At 45.5% G+C, this 16,276-nt stretch overlaps 2 protein-coding genes across 3 annotated transcripts; both read left to right on the plus strand.

The window, feature by feature from the left end:
* The first annotated feature begins 3,655 nt into the window (after window positions 1-3,655).
* cnep1r1 (CTD nuclear envelope phosphatase 1 regulatory subunit 1) lies at window positions 3,656-5,674 on the plus strand. Of its 2 annotated transcripts, none has more exons than XM_060071701.1 (6): window positions 3,656-3,792; window positions 4,307-4,378; window positions 4,619-4,692; window positions 4,848-4,957; window positions 5,180-5,234; window positions 5,317-5,674. In XM_060071701.1, the coding sequence occupies exons 1-6, from the start codon at window positions 3,702-3,704 to the stop codon at window positions 5,371-5,373; spliced, it is 459 nt and encodes a 152-aa protein (XP_059927684.1). In that variant the 5' UTR covers window positions 3,656-3,701; the 3' UTR covers window positions 5,374-5,674. The 2 variants fall into 2 exon arrangements, with proteins under 2 accessions (XP_059927684.1, XP_059927685.1); XM_060071702.1 differs by having other exon boundaries at window positions 3,663-3,780.
* Window positions 5,675-5,896: 222 nt separating this feature from the next.
* Window positions 5,897-15,619, plus strand: heatr3 (HEAT repeat containing 3). Its single transcript, XM_060071705.1, has 15 exons — window positions 5,897-6,689; window positions 7,145-7,317; window positions 8,699-8,786; window positions 9,253-9,353; window positions 9,604-9,713; window positions 9,817-9,957; window positions 10,344-10,645; window positions 11,684-11,774; window positions 12,016-12,170; window positions 12,409-12,491; window positions 13,437-13,573; window positions 13,963-14,051; window positions 14,245-14,388; window positions 14,674-14,850; window positions 15,255-15,619. Exons 1-15 carry the CDS (start codon window positions 6,543-6,545, stop codon window positions 15,366-15,368), a joined length of 2,052 nt encoding a protein of 683 aa, XP_059927688.1. The 5' UTR covers window positions 5,897-6,542; the 3' UTR covers window positions 15,369-15,619.
* Window positions 15,620-16,276: the final 657 nt, after the last annotated feature.

Consider the following 16,276-nt stretch of genomic DNA (forward strand, 5'->3'; position numbering starts at 1 on the left):
CATATAATATATATTATCACGGCCAAAAGCTGTGTGAGCCGATATTATGAATCTCAAATGACCGCGTTGGGTTCTCCAACGTTCCTGGTTCTTCCACGTCCACATCAATGTGAAGTAGACTGAACCGCGACAAGGAGGAGAAAGGGATTGTTGCCGGGCAGCGCTTACACCTCGTGCCCACTGCACCATCAGTCAAAGGACTCAGAAGGCGTGGCTGACGGATGGGGGTCGTTTCCAGGGTCGTCAGAGCCCGAGTAGTGTCACAGTGCTTAAATTTGCATACGTGTTCTGATTGGATGACGGATCCGTCACTGCCGAAAAAGTTGAAAATTTTTCAACTTTTTGACGGAGCCTTCAGCGCACGGATCCACAATGCATTGCACGTCCGTCCATATTCAAAATCAATGGGGATCAGTCAACGGACGGAGGCAGTGGTCCCTCAGCGGGGCTCAAGCGGGAGACATTCGCCGCCAACAATCCCTTTCTCCTCCATGTCGTGGTTCATGTTCTTGAGGGAGTCAAAGCCAAAGTTCCTTCCCCCCAATTCATTCTCAACCCTGGCTGAGACAACCCCCACTATGAGTCTCGTTGTAGAAATACCAGAGACGAGAGTCCGACGTGTTATGCGCCATAACACCAAAAGCAGAACGGTTATCCAAATAACAAGGAAGTGTACAACACTTGCGTTACAGTCCTGGAGCTCTATATCTAAATAATATCATATAATACATAGATATCTATATCATATAATACAGATTATCACGGCGAAAAGCTGTGTGCGCCTCGATATTATGAATCACAAACGACTGTCGGGTTCTGCGACGTCTCTGGTTCTTCCACTTTCACATCAATCTGAAGTAGACTGAACCGCGCGCTGCCTGCTGCCGGCTGCCCGCTTACGGCTGCCCGCTGCCGGGCGATGGTGCCTCGCGGCAACTGGCGGCATGTCGCAGTTCATTTTCTTCAGCGAGTCAAAGCCAAAGTTCCTTTCCCCCAATTCCTTCTCAACCATGGCTCAGATAACCCCCACTACAGTCTCATTGTGGAAATACAAGAGACGTCAAAGAACCGACAAGAAACACTTGCGTTACAGTGTGTCTATTCACACACACACATGTGGCGCTCGCACGATCGTGTCTCATTGGCGGGCCAACGTCTCTGGGCGGGCCAGGCAGAGTAAGGGGAGGAGCTTAGATGCTTTATGACGACATAAATAAAGACATTCCAAATCAGCGCGCTTGAGCCTCTGTTTTTTCAAAGGCGAGCAGAACAGCTAGTGCTCGTTTTACACCAAACACAAGTTTTAGCCACTGGGGGACCATAAGCAGGCTAGGGGAAATCATATTTATGTTAGAAAACCTCATAAAGTGAGATTTTCATGTCATGGGACCTTTAATGAAGATGTGTTTTAACTCCTCTCCCTTCAGATGATTATATTTAAATTGACTTTCAATGTCTGGTGATACTGTCCCCATGTAGCTAATGAATTATTTCTCATGGCAACAGAATTTGGCCGCCATGTTGAAAGTTGTCAAAATCAATAGTACATATCCACAGGCCACAGATTATGTCCAATCATCATGAAACTTCCCATATATGATCTTCAGACCAAGCTGAACAAATGTATTAAACAGCTTTTTCAAATTCAAAACTGTTTGGCCGGGAAATCCAATTAAACTTGACGGCAAAGCCGCGAAACAGGAAGTAAGCCTGTTCTCAGCATCTCCATATCATAGCCAACATCATTCCGGGGACATCCAAACAATTCGGTGACCTTTGACCTCAGGGGGACGTCAAACTGAAGTGAGTTAATTTATCTGCAAGGCCTTCATGTATCCAAAACCAAACTTGGCTCAGAGTCTTATGATACTATCCTGATGATGCCAAAATAATTGGGCATCATCAACGGCTAGGGGGGCGTTGATAGCAGCAAGTCTATTCGGGCCCTTAGAAAGCAACTTCAATGTATTTTCATTGTGATGATAACCATTTGCCAATATCATCATGTAGCTAGTGATGGCAGTGTGACACTGAAGCTTCGATACGTGCTTCAAACCCTGATCTACAACTCCCAAGAAGCACTGCTTCGAAGCTTGCTTCAGAGCAAAAAAAATCACGTGACATGTGACGTCCGAAGCAGAAACTGGTTCGTTGCCTGAATGAATCCGACTGGTCCGCGGCTCGGTGGAGAAGCTTTGAGCAAAAAAAAAGAAACCGACTCAATCCATAAGGCAGCCTACCTGAATACAAATCTTTGAGTGTCCAACCCCATCCCACATAATCACCCCCCAGGGATGGGCAACTGGCGGCCCGCGTCCTCACTCAGTCAGGCCCGCACATAATAAAAAAAAAAAAAAAAAAAAAAAAAGAAAGAATAATAATTAATCGAGTTACAGAAAACTCGGTCAAGAAAGATGAGAATAATTCATAGAATTCGAAGGCAAACCCATGCGTCTAGTTTGCTTAGAAGCGATATCAGTCATTAAAGATATCCACTTAAGTCGCCACTACAACTACTACAACTGCTTGTTGGGTTTGAGTTCATTGAGTTGTTGCACTTAATGTTGGGCCACTGTTTTTCAGTTTTTTGACTTCATTGAATGATGATGTATGTGAGCCCTTTGCACTGATAAAAATACTGACCATTCATGTGGCTGTTTGAGCATGGAAAACATGAAATTAATGTATGTTGGTTCAATTAACATACCGTACATAGGTTATGATTCTGGATGATTTTTTAGGTAGTGGCCATCCCCAAAATGCACCAGAATACAGGAAATCATATCTACCAAATTCAAAATTGTGTAGCTTCTCTCAGCTCACGTTTAGTTGAAGTGTGCAGTCATGTGGCCCTCCGATGGTTATGATGAAAAATGTGGCCCTCTTTATCATGAAAGTTGCCCATCCCTGCCCTAGAGTTACTCAAGCACACCCAACCAACCTTGCCCGAAGCCAGCTGGTCACCGCCTAATTATTGAATGAAAAAAAACACATAATCGATGCTACAATCGTTTACGGGAGTTGTGCATAGTAATGTATGTAATAGAACCTCGTAAGTTATCGATTAGAGTAGGCTAGGGGATAACACACTGACTGTGGAGTGGAGGACCCGGGTTCGAATCCCATTCCTGGGGGGAAAGTTTTTATATGCTGTTTCAATTATATCCTAGCCTACATCAGTTAGCCTATCTGGACAGAAGGCTAGGCATATCCCTTTAAGAACAATTTAGACATCTGTATTTAGATCAATCTTTATTCGTGAAAAGATCATGCTATTAAGTATTTGATTTTGTGTGTTTGTGCGTCAAATAGTTTTCAAAGCAGGGATACGTTGAATCCACTGCAGCCTCGAACTTCGCCAGCAGAGGTCACTGTCACTGAAGCTTCGAGTAATGAACCCATTTTCGAAACATTGGCTCAACTGGTTCAATGCTTTATAAAAGCTTAATTTGCCCATCACTACATGTAGCCACCTAACCGATTTCGTCTGTCGAGCAAAATTTGTTTATTGAGTCCAATTCTGCTTCACCCCCACATTGCTGCTCGCAGCTATATTTTTAATTGTAATTGTAAGTATACTTACTGCCTTCTACTATACAGATATTTTGTGATAGATGCAGTTGCATTTCCGTTCCCTAATCCACTTTTACTTTGCCCACTGAAGTTGTGAAATCTCCAATCCGTTGTTGGTAATATTGCGCATGCGCTGTACTGGCCCTGGGGAAAGGCTGCACCAGGTTGTGGACGAAATAGCGATGAACTCCTTGGAGCAGGCCGAAGGTAACAACCATGGCAAGCGAACTATTTATCTTACATAAACCTGAAATGAAGTAGTCTTCAAGTGCACAACTTCGGGTAAAAACGGAATAGGCCTACTCTAAATATATGGATCTTAAAATCCATGGGTGCCTGTGTGTCGGCTACAACCGGTGCGGCTAACGCTAGCTCGCTAGCCGCTACATGATATCATCTCTTGACTTCCGTCCTTGTGTCTACCGACATATAGTCTTGGATTGTTTGAGACGCTGTCATTTACAGTAATCTAATTCCATAATAAAGCTGCGGGCAGGAGTGTCCTTTTCTAACCATGCACTTTGTCAATATCGATGACCCGAGGGTTTATTTACATGAGCTCAATCTCCACGCATGGACCCAAGCTCTTGGGCTTTTTTTTTTTTTTTTTTCTGAAGCAGATTGTTAATTTATGTTCCAACAAATCATCTCGGGGGTAGGCCTCAACATTAATTCAGCATCTGAACGAAGATGATTCACCTGTTTAATATTCCTGTCTGTTTTCTGTGTCCAGACTTGAAGGCCTTTGAGAGAAGACTGACGGAATATGTCTCCTGTCTGCAGCCTGCAACGGGCCGGTGGCGAAGTGAGTCCTCCTCCAACCAAATGGTTTCAAATGGCATCTAAACATCTTAATGTGTGGTATTATTATTACTGCTGTATGGAAATTATCTCGGTTAAGTTATCTCAGTTACCTCGCAACTCTGATTTATATATCCTGTAGATCTCTCTGTAGGCACACTGGGCAACCATGGCCTGTCAGATTGTAAACTTAATGTCATATGATCAAATATGATGTAATAGTCATTGTTGTTCTCGTTTCCAGTGATTTTGATAGTAGTCTCTGTTTGTACGGCTACGGGGGCATGGAACTGGTTAATAGACCCCGACACGCAGAAGGTAAGGCTTTTATGGCTTTTATTTTAATTCTGGATTTTTTTGTTTATAGATTGTAAAAATATGGGTCAGCAACATTGTTTTAATAATGCTTTTGTTAAATGAATGAAAACTGCGCATCTTCATTTTGTAATGTTTTATTTTTTGTTCCTTCACAGGTTTCGTTTTTTTCATCTCTTTGGAATCATCCTTTCTTCACCATCAGTTGTATCACACTCATAGCGCTATTCTTCGCTGGAATACACAAGCGGGTTGTCGCACCGTCAATGTATCCTTCTGTGCAATTAGCTTTCATCTCTGTGCTCTTTATTTATTAGTCGGCTCTTGTAGGTGTGTTTATTTTATTCACATGGGTAGATTTCAAAAGGTCTAAAACAAGACTCGCATGTGGTTTTGATAATGCACTAGTACATGAATACAGATAATGCACTCTGTAATGCATGGATACGATACAGTTCACTGCTCACTTCTTTAACTCCCTATCCATCAGTATTGCTGCTCGTTGTCGGACGGTTTTAGCTGAATACAACATGTCCTGTGATGATGTAAGTACTTTGAACGTTAAGTATTCCCCTGACTCTAGCCTGTTTTCCCTGTTGTAACCAATTTTTTTTTTTTTTCTTGCAGACAGGAAAACTTATTCTCAAACCACGGCCTAACCCACATAGCAAGACATTTGCATGAGTGTCTGAATGGCTTGTGGATCTGCTTCTCAAATCCTTTAAACTACCTATTAAATAGGCTTACATGGAAAGGATAATGAAACAGAGACATAGGTTTCTATACAGCAGAAATGCCTTTAAACAAACCTGCCTTCGGTGTGTGTAGATATCATAAAGGTATCAAAGGTCGGGTATCTGCTCATGTGCCCTGTTGATATATTTTATTAATTCATTTCAAATGTATTGATTGTTCATGATGTAATGTATTTTAGATAAATAATTATTTTAAAATGTATTTACAAATAAATACCTAAAAAAAGTGATATATATTTCTCTTGTCATTGTTGTCATTGTTGTCATTATGTAACCCTAACCCTAATGAACTGTAATGGGCATGTTTTTTTGGTCATTCTTTAGTTATTAATGTGGAATGAGTTGTCATTATGGATGTAGGAAACTGCCCTCATGGAAGTCCAAACAAAACGATTTCATTTACCTAGTTATGGTATATTTATGATGAAGATTGTTCAATAATATAACCATTGAGTCCTCTCAAAATGGCGGAGTAGCCCCCACAGATGATGCATTTTGACGCCTGCCGTGCAAGGTGACCACTGGAGAAGTTCGATCGGGATAACCATCCACAAGAGGTCGAAAACCAACCGGGGACTGATATTTGGTGTGTGTGTGTGGAGTCCACTTGAATTTACTTTCTAACTTGTTAGTTACGTATATAACTCGGAGCTGTTTAGAAGATTGGCTCTCTAAATTGCCCTGGTATAAATAAGGCAATTATTATAAACATGCAATCAATACATTATCACTAGGTATCGATCTACATGTCTGACATGTTGCACACGTTGAATCATTTACTCAAAAACAAAGCCTCGAAAACCTTGCGTTCCCTACGCAAAGAGGACACATCCTACACAAATCATGGACCCGACCCACCGAGAGCCCCCCGTCAGAGCTCTGCCCCCGTGAGCCCATGGCGATGTGGGACCATGCTCTGAGTCTGAACCATTTAATTTTCACGACGGTTTTGCGACGCACTGACGTTTCGAAATCCGGCCTCCCGTTTCCGGCAGAGGACTTCCACATGGCCACGGACCCCTTTGTGATGTTTTGACACTACATCCATTAGTAAGGAACCACATCGAATGCACTGCTGGTGATTGACAGCGATCGAACATGGGTAAAAGTAAAAATAACAAATTCAAGCGTCCGCAGTTCAACTCTGCAGGTCTGCCTGTAGGGGCTGTGAAGGATGTGGAGGAAGAGCACGAAGAGGAGGACCACGTTGATGCCGAATGCCCGGCTGCAGAGCTGCTGGAGAAAGTAGGAATATCAACGTTATAAACCCCCATGCAGGCCTGTTTCTGTTATACTGCCATGATTTAGTTCTGCTCAATGACATCGTGCCACTGTTTTTCATAAAATGTATGACATGAGTTGTCATAAACTAACATAGCTTATATGTTGGCTCATCTTTTGCAAACTTTTGATCGTTGCAAAGCTACGGATGCTGTTGTCACCATTTATTAGTCATTATCGATCATGTCTACCAGTTGTGTGCTTTACACAAAAACAGACAGACTTAACCACACAGACAGAGACAGACACACACTCAGAGACAGACGGACACACAGACACAGATATAAACACACACTTTAGTTTCACTCACACAACTGGTTTTATACATAGATCCTACACAATGTATGCTGACTCTTGGCAAGTATTCCCCTTCACATTTTTATTAACATTCTTTACAAATACTTCATCTTCCATTAAAGCTGCAGAGTCCTAGTGCCGATGTGCGTGAATTCGCCTGCGCCAGCATATCCCGGGTGGTGCAACAGAGCCAGACCATCCCCAGCTTCCTCCAGAGGGATGTGGTGAAGCGCCTGGGGCCCATGCTGCTGGACTGCAGCCTGGCGGTCAGGGAGACGGCCGCCGGGGCCCTCAGGTCAGCGCCGTCGTAATGCATCACGCAGTATGCAGACACTTATTCGATAAGATGAACACAGACGACACGGAGTAGACATACCCTTTTGATTGTAGAATCAGAGAAAGGTTGACTTAAAAGTTCCTCTGATGGTCAACCGTGGTTTGTGTAATATACCATAATGGATCCGTGCTTGATGCACTTATAACTCCAGCCCCTTTTGGACTTGACACAGACAGAAGAAGTGAAGTCTGATTCGATCGTGGTGGACCTTGAACTAGTGTATCCCAGTGGCGGCTGGTGATCAAAAATGTTGGTGGGCACAGTAATAGATAGGGGGTCTGGGGTTCCTGTCCTATAGTGTCAGTTTTTTGTGAGTCTCAATGTCTACTTCAAATGCAGTTAGAAATATGGGACAGTTGCTTCATTTTGTTTATATGCCACAGGGCGAAGGCTAAATTAATATGTAACTTACTTGCTCCTTTTAAGTATAACATTGCTTGGGGAGTCCAATTCCTCCACTGAAAAGGGTGGAAAGGGCTCTGCTAGCGATCTACCTCTTCTCTACATGTAGTTGTGTTGCGCGAATGCTGCTGAGGGAGGTAGCCTATTTGATTGATTCACTGAATTGTCCAATCATGTGATGATAACAAAAAAGAAAAGCGTCTTTGAACTCTCCCGTGAAAGTCTCTGCTTGATGGACAGCAAAAAGTTAGCGAGCTTGCATTGACTTCAACGTGGCCGGTGCCCCTGACTTGGAGGAGGGCTTCATTTCGAATGACCAATAACTAGCCAAGCCCAAATCATTGATGTTCAGACGCATTTAAATGGTTGCGGGCAGTGACAAGTATGTGTCACAATTAAACTAGGATAAACACTATGTATTTCCGTTGATTTATTTCGTATTGATAATAGTTGATTAATAGTTGGCAGATATATTCAAGTGAATATTTCACGGAGGGGCGGCGCCCTAGCGCCCTCTATTATACATTAATATGGTTTGTTTATTTTTAAACATAGGGTTTGACAAGTCAATCTGAGCAATAATGTGCAAGCTTTTTCATCAAGCCTTATATTGGATTTGTTCTTATCATATCAACAGCTGAATGGTAACAAATAAAAATCTGCTTTTTTTTAATCGTTCTTCAATTGGAACATTGTGTTTTTTTTTCTCTGACCATAGTGTTGTTATAAAATAGACAAATCGGTAATAGGCATTTCATACATTAGAATTTTATTATTTATCAAACAGCTGCATTAGAAAACAAAAACGGATGACAAACGAGAAAGCAGTAGCCACAGGCCTCTGATGCTGTACACACCCACATACTCACTCTCTCACTTACTCACTGTTTTGTTTACTCAAGTAATGTGTCATTGTGTGTGTCTCTTCTCGGGGCAGGAATCTCAGTGCATGTGGCGGTCATGAGGTCTGCGAGGACATGGTGAAGCAGGACATTCTGACGCCCCTGACATCTCTGCTCAGAGAGGTGAGTGAGGCTTGACCAACACTGCAAAACAACAAGTCATAATTTAAGTGTAATACTGTGTAATGCATTTCCAAGTTTAGTTCTCCAAGATGTGTCTCCTTGATTTTAGTTTTTCTTTTGATAGCCCAGACTATAATAATAATAATAATAATAATAATACATTTAATTTAGAGGCGCCTTTCAAGACACCCAAGGTCACCTTACAGAGCATATAGTCATCATTCAAAACTATGTAAAACAGACTAGGAATAAAAGGAAAACAGAGGTTAAACATGAAGAATAATAATAATTAATAACACTCAAAGACGCCTAAAGTGAAGGGGGGACCTCACTAACTATGCAGTACTTGGATGTATACCCAAGATACAATTAGTACCAACACACCTCACATGTAGCCACTTTGCAGGTGAACACGTATACTGGTTTTGTGAACGCTTCCACTGGTTGATCTGTTTCTGGTTTTTAGTGTTGTGCCGGTTTCGAGGCCAGCACGCTGTCCATGACGGATCAGAAAAACACAGTCCAAGATGTGGCCTACGAGTCAGTGAATTTACTGTGGAATCTATGGTAAGACAAATGTTTGCATGGGCAATAAAATCACCCCATTGGTATCTGCATTAATTATTGTCTGATTCATTGACAGCCGTTAGCACCTTGGTTCATTGAGCTGTTGTTTTAACTGACATCGTTTGTAACCCTGATCCTCACTCATGATGTACGGAGAAATAACAGCAGTCTCACCATGTGTGAGATCGTCGTCTTGTGTGAGATCGTCACCTTGTGTTTTTCATGTGACCTGTGTTTATTGTGTTGTCAGCGAGAGCAGCAGCCAGGCGCTGTCTGTGTTCAACAAGGCCGGCCTTCTGGACGTCATTATCCAGTGTCTGGAGACACACACGCACAATGTGGAGCTGGCCATATCTGCCGGTAGGTCTCACTGACATGTGTGTATGTGTGTGCTAATGGCAAACACTCCCCTCAGTGCGATTGGCCGTGCATTAATGCACGCCGCTGTTTGTGGTGTACGCAGCCCACTGTTTACACACCGTGACGGAGGACAATCCGGAGCTGCTGTGTAGCATGAACGTAGCCGTGCTGACGAGCCTGGAGATGGTGCTGGGGTCAACCTCCCCCGGCATGGCCCACAACCACCTGAGGACGCTGGCCGCAGGTGAATAAGCCACTTGCATTCTTTAAAGGTGACCTATTATACCACCAGGTGTGAGTGTGATTAGCAGTTACAAGCCGTTTGGAAAATCGGCCTCTTCTGACTTCACAAGTGGGCGTGTCCACCTAGACGTTGACTTGATCTTTCCAGCACACATCTAGGCGGAAACGCCCACTTGTGATGTCAGAAGTGGCAGATTTTCTAAACGGCTTGTAGCGACTAATCACACCACATCAGGTGGTATAACATTGGACCTTTTTAAAGTTTAAACCGCAATCCAAAAACGCTTCTCGCCGTCGTCCTCGCGAGCTGTTTAGTGTTAGTGTTTAGTGAAGGTCAGTGGAGTGTGACCGTCCGTCCGTCCGTCCCTCTCCCCTCGACCCACACAGGGGTGATGTGGAACCTGAAGAGCAGCCTGCCGGCCGCCCGCCAGGCCCAGACGCTCAGCGCCGTGGCCGCCACCCTGGCCCAGTGCCTGGCGCTGGACGCCGGCGTGCTGCTGCCCCAGCTGAGGGCGGCGGAGGAGGCCCGCTTTGCCGGCGCCGCCGCGGAAACGGCGTCGGCGGACCAGGCGGGAGGGGCTTCCAAATTGCTGGAGACGGAGGAGATGGAGGAAGAGGAAGAGGCGGCGCCCCCCAAGAAGAACGGGAAGAAGGCGGTGAAAGACAACGACTTCTCTGACCTCTTGCCGGTGAGTGGCGCGTCGCTTCTCAACACCTGGCGCCGTGCCGCGGGGCCGACCGGGGTAACGACCCGCGCCCGCTGGGGCAGATGCCGCCGCAAGGACAATTTGTCGGGAATAAAACGTTGTAGGCTGTGGGGAATCGAGCCCGTGCCTGGTCATGGGACACTCACAGTAGCATCAACTGTGAATGCCGTTTCACGCTGTGTCTTCAAGCTGTGTCTAATTTTAAACAGCAAAGGGCTTTTACCTTGACCCACAGTAAGCGCTTACGTCATGGATTGGGGGGGGGGGGGGGGGATTGACCTTTTGATGCACGCCAGGAAGAAGCACTTTTGTTGTGGGAGTGATATGGGGCTCGTCGCCTAGTGACAGCCGGACTCCCATCAGCGGGGTTTGCTCTGATTTAGCCGGAGGTCTGACTGTGCGTTCACACTAAAAGCGACTTTTGCTGGATTCTACTCGTGCGAACGATGCAAATTTGTCATTGGCTGGAGTGGAAATATTTGAACTCTCCCGTGAATTTCGCTTGATGCTTAATCACTTGTGCGAACGACCTCGCCCAAGTAACGCAAGTCGAATAAAGACGCCACTTTTGGTGTGAACACAGCGGTGGAGTTCACATGGGGATCCAGACCAGCGAACCTCCCCCAGCTCCAACCCTCCCAGAGCAGACCAGACCTCAGCCAGACAGAGCTGTCCCTCTCAGGCCCGTCAGGCACTGCGCTGTCATCAGGGATGACACTCAAAAAAACCCTGTCGCTGTTTGCCTCATGCTATACAGACGTGTATTTGTGTAGATATAGATCTTTATAAATCTATAGATAGATATATCTAATATAGATAAATATAAGACAATTGCCCACACTGCATCAACCTCTCCATGACCTCTCTGTCGCTTTTATCTTTCGTCAAGGTTGTCTCTATTGTAACAGTTTATTGAAACGTAGCACCGTGGCCCCTAGAGATCAGGGCGGTGGTGTTGTTGATGAGTGGTGGTTCCCGGGCTGGTTCTGAACCGCGGCCCCTTTTGTCTCCGGGCTCCAGAGGGATAAGGGAGAGCTGAGGGATGCCGTGGCTTTGCTGTCCGCCCAGCAGACGTCTTTGGAGATCATCGTCAACATGTGCTGCTCGGACGGTGAGTGCCGACGCTGCTGGTGACCCCTGCCCTGTCTGCGTTGGGGCTGAGGGGGGGGGGGGGGGGGGGGGTGTGTGTCTGTGTGTGTGTCTGTGTGTGTGTGTGTGTGTGTGTGTACAATGTTGTCTTGTGGGTATGTTCCTGGTTGTCTGTGATGTGTGTGCGTGTGTGTGTTCATTGTTGTACGTGCGTTGATGGTATGTTGTGTGTTCCCATGGGGGGCCCTGTTGTCTGGGTCCAGACCCGTCGGACGACGAGTGGGAGGAGGCGTCCAGCAGCGACGAGAGCGAGGCGGGGCCGGACGCCCTCTGTGACGGGCTGTCGGGGCTCATGTCCCCGCTCTGCCTGTCGGCCGAGGTCCACGCGGCCCTCGTACACCACCGCATCCCCGAGAAGGCATGTCCACCGCCCGCCCATCACTGCACCACAGCCCGCTGAAATACAAACCGCGTATTAGACACGGTTTAGGCGTGGTTTAAGATGCTCCAAAATGTCCTAATCTGATTTATGGACTACATAAAGAAGTCCCAATTGATAATAATAAAAGTTATGCTAATGTACAGGCATTGCTATGGGACGGACCATTACAATGCCTAAGCTACGTTCTAATAGAGGGTTTTATTCAATGTTCCAGGTGCTCAGGAAGACCCAGTTTCCTTGCAAAGAGGCCATGGATGTGTGCCAGCAGAATCCATCGTGGAAATGCCTGATCAAAAAGTAATTGTAGAAGTAGTAACTCTGTAATATAGTCGTGTGTGTTTCAGACTTCACTGTGCATGCTGGTCATGGCCACTTGTTTGAAAGGACAGTGCAGAGGTTGGTGTGTTTGGCTCCCTGCCAAACACACCAACTTTTGGGCTCTGGGCTCAGTTCCCTATTCTCCATGTCCTCGGGTAGGGTCGGGCCTGTTTTAAAGGTCCCATGGCATGAAAATGTCACTTTATGAGGTTATCTAACATTAATCTGAGTTCCCTTAGCCTACCTATGTTCTCCAAGTAGCGAGCAAGTGTGTTGGGTCTAAAACAAGCACTAGGCATTCTGCTCCGCCGTAAAAAAAAAAACGCTGGGGGGCCCCAGCTGCTGCCCGCTGCCGCGAGGCACCACCACCGCTGCCCGCTGCCCTACATACCTATATTAAAGTAGCATGCCATGGGATCTTTAAGCTCCACTCCAAATTCACAATCAGTCGCTTTTGCAAAAGTGTGCCGAATGACCGGTCCACCTTCTGGACGTGCTATGTGAAGGACTTCCCTGTGGGAGCCATATACGTGGGTCTCCTGTGTTCCGCTCTTGGCGCTCGAACTTTGGGTGATGGCGTTGTTCACCGGGGGTTGTGCCTGATATTGGTGGTCATGTCTGATTGCATTCACCTGTCTGTTTGTTTGTTTGTTTTTGGCATTGACGCAGAGTGACTGAGAGGGAGAGAGTGAGCTTGGAAGTGATTCTTTTTAATATTAAAGATCCGGTCACTGGTACCAATTTGTATTATAACGTCTTTACGAAGAGGGAGAATTAAGGATCAGACATATACAAGAAGTGGAACTGAATCATTTTAACTACGTGCATCACAAGTGTAATCTCCCACGTTTAGTCCAAGTTGGAATGCCTAGCCGCTACATTCCCCATGCGTGCAGACCTGACGGAGGCCGTGTTTCCCTGCAGGATGCAGCGGGTACAGTACCGGGCGCTGACCTGTCTCCACAACGTCCTCTCCACCATGGACGTGGAGTCACTGGGCGGGTCGGAGGCCCTGCAGGGCGTGGCCCAGCACCTGTCCTCGCTGGTGTTCAGCCCGCCAGGTGAGCCCTTCTTTACCATCGGCCATAAGAACCTCGGGACCTGGACTTGCTGGGACACGCCGCATGACATCGGGGAACGAGTCGGTCTTGAATGGTCATGAGTATTCTGCCATACAAGCCAGCAGCAGCAGTGCCAATGTCAGGAATCACTGCGACTATTTAATGACGCCAAAGTATAGCTGCATTATTAGTTAAGGTGTTATTTTTATATCAAAACCCAAAAGAGCCATGGACAGAAAATTTTAACAGGCTAGAAATAGTTGGCAACAGAATTCAATAATTCAACTGCCTGAATATTTTGGAAGCCCATTGTGGGCTGTATTTTCCGGTACTATAACGGCATCCCATACAGGCGTCATTCCATCGCTGCTCTGTTTTTGTTATTCCAGAGATCCCCAAGGAGGAGGAGTTCCTGGAGGCTGTCACCAGCGCCATGCGCTCCCTCCTGCAGACGATTGCATCTAAAAACATCCCTCAGGTATTGCAGGGGGCTTCCCCTCTCAAGTGTCTCATGTATTATGCAGCCGTTGAACCTCCGCCCACCGTCATATTTAATTCAGCCAGCGTTTGTTGAGCTGAAATATGAGCTGATTGCTTGTCACCTGTACGGACATGTCCACTGCCACGCCCGCCTGAGCTGAGCTGACATGTTTTCCAACCCTGCTCCCCAGTGCATGAGCCCTCAGCAGCTGATGAGCCTGAGCGAGGCGGCTACGCGCTGCGACGTGGTCAGCGTGCGGGTCAATGCCCTGGCCATCCTGGGCATCACGGGCAGCACGCTGGCCAAGGAGAAGGGAACGGCAGACACTCTCCAGGTACCAGTCTACTGCAGCTGCGCCTCGCTCTTAAAAACAGACGTAGTCAAAACGCCCGCCCTTCCGCCGTTAAACGAGGTGTCAGCGATTCTAGGCCGAAACAATTTTACCCAATCACCGACAAGGGGTGGGTACTATGGGGTTCTGCGCTGCGTTCATGATAGTTTTTACTGGATACACGGTTGGCTCTGTTTGTTTGTGATCTCGCTTCAAATACCAACAGAAGTGACGTCACATCAACATCGCTGATACAACCTTTAAGCACTGTGATAATCCGCGTTGCAGATGATCGGGAACGCCCTGCTGCAAGTGGCCTCCAAGGACGCCAACCTAGTGGTGAACGGCGAGGCCCTGGACGCCCTCCTCGACGTGTTCGCGGACGGAGACGAGGCGGAGAAGGCGGCCAGGAACATCCAGCTGCTGACGGCTCTGAAGACTCTGCAGCCTGTCTTCAAGTCCAAGGTGTGGGGTGGTTCTCTCACCGCGGTGTCCCTCAGCCGGGTTTAACATTTAGGTTTAAGGGCAATTTAGCAGATGCTTTTATCCAAACGTGACTTATAGTATATTTATCAGAAGAAAGGAAAACATTGTATCGCTGTCAGTACAGTAAGGATGTTCATATAAACCAGTGCCAGGCACTAAAAATCACTAGGTTAACCTATTCCCTGTATGCAACAAAGATAGCTAGGATAAGACGCTACAAAACTATGTATACTACATTTAAGTGTAAGGACGTACTACATACACTAAATGTGTACATTAAGTGCAAGGACGTACAACATAAAATAAGTGCGTACATTAAGTGCTTTCGTTTTGATTTCATGCGTGATGCTATCTGATGACGCTCTGCGCTTCTCCTCTGAAAGATTCGCAAGGAGGGGCGGGGGAAGTACAGCCCTGAGCAGCTGTGTGTTCTCGACAACATCAAAGTCAATCTGAGGCGCTTCATCGGCTACCTGGAGACGGTGATGAAGAAGTGAGCGATCCAGGACCCCGGCATATGCTGTTGGACCCCGGCACACACGAGCAGTCATGTGATTTATAAAGAAGATAGAGATGATTTCAAAGAGATGAATTGATCTATTTATTATATTTGTAGGAACGATTTTCTTCCATTTTCTCCCAATATTTGACAATTTATTTTAATGTTTTACTGTTTTTCATTTAAGGGAGTATGTTTTTGAAAATATACAAAGGTAATAAAAACATGGTCTTCTTGAGATACATAAAAGTGCTTCTAATCCGAATTTGTGTCATGATTTTGATATGATTAAGGCTATGCAACAAGATATATTGATTTATATGCAAAAACATGAACTCTGTTCACTAAGCAAATGCCTACGATTTAATTGACATGTCAAGCTGATTAGATTAACCAAAATTCCTGTAAAACAAAATCGCCCCCCATTACAATCATATTATGTGCACTTAAATTGTAGACCATTTAAAGTAACACTTCAAAATCAAATCAGTCCTTGAATAAACTGTTTTAAGACACTACATACATTAAAGAGCCCCTATTATGCCACCAGGTGTGGGTGTGATTAGCCATTACACACCTAACCCTTTGAAAATCTCCCATTTCCTGTGCTTTAGGGAAATCACAAGTGGGAGTATCCACCTAGACGTATAATGTATAAATAAGCAACATTTGCTACAGTCCATTTGATATCTTGCTAGACTGATACATTAAATCCAGCATACATCAAGGTGGACACTCCCATTTGTGATGTCACTAATACACAGCAAAAGGAAAGAAAGCCATTCAACTTATCTTTCCTAAAGCTGGCAAAATACTGTATATTAAATACACATTGAGGCGAATTATGTGACTTTTATATAACAGGAACTTCACTGTTTTATACATTTTGCAAGTGCAGAAGTATCG

This window comes from Gadus macrocephalus, chromosome 14 (assembly GCF_031168955.1).
Source record: "Gadus macrocephalus chromosome 14, ASM3116895v1".
In the NCBI taxonomy this organism is placed as follows: domain Eukaryota; kingdom Metazoa; phylum Chordata; class Actinopteri; order Gadiformes; family Gadidae; genus Gadus; species Gadus macrocephalus.

Coding starts and splice junctions, on each gene's coding strand:
- heatr3 (XM_060071705.1), top strand. CDS start 6,543: ATGGGTAAAAGTAAAAATAACAAATTCAAGCGTCCGCAGTTCAACTCT. Junction 7,318..8,698: donor ACGGCCGCCGGGGCCCTCAG/GTCAGCGCCGTC, acceptor TTCTCGGGGCAG/GAATCTCAGTGCATGTGGCG. Junction 10,646..11,683: donor ACTTCTCTGACCTCTTGCCG/GTGAGTGGCGCG, acceptor TCCGGGCTCCAG/AGGGATAAGGGAGAGCTGAG.
- cnep1r1 (XM_060071701.1), top strand. CDS start 3,702: ATGCGCTGTACTGGCCCTGGGGAAAGGCTGCACCAGGTTGTGGACGAA. Junction 3,793..4,306: donor GGCCGAAGGTAACAACCATG/GCAAGCGAACTA, acceptor TTCTGTGTCCAG/ACTTGAAGGCCTTTGAGAGA. Junction 4,379..4,618: donor TGCAACGGGCCGGTGGCGAA/GTGAGTCCTCCT, acceptor TCTCGTTTCCAG/TGATTTTGATAGTAGTCTCT.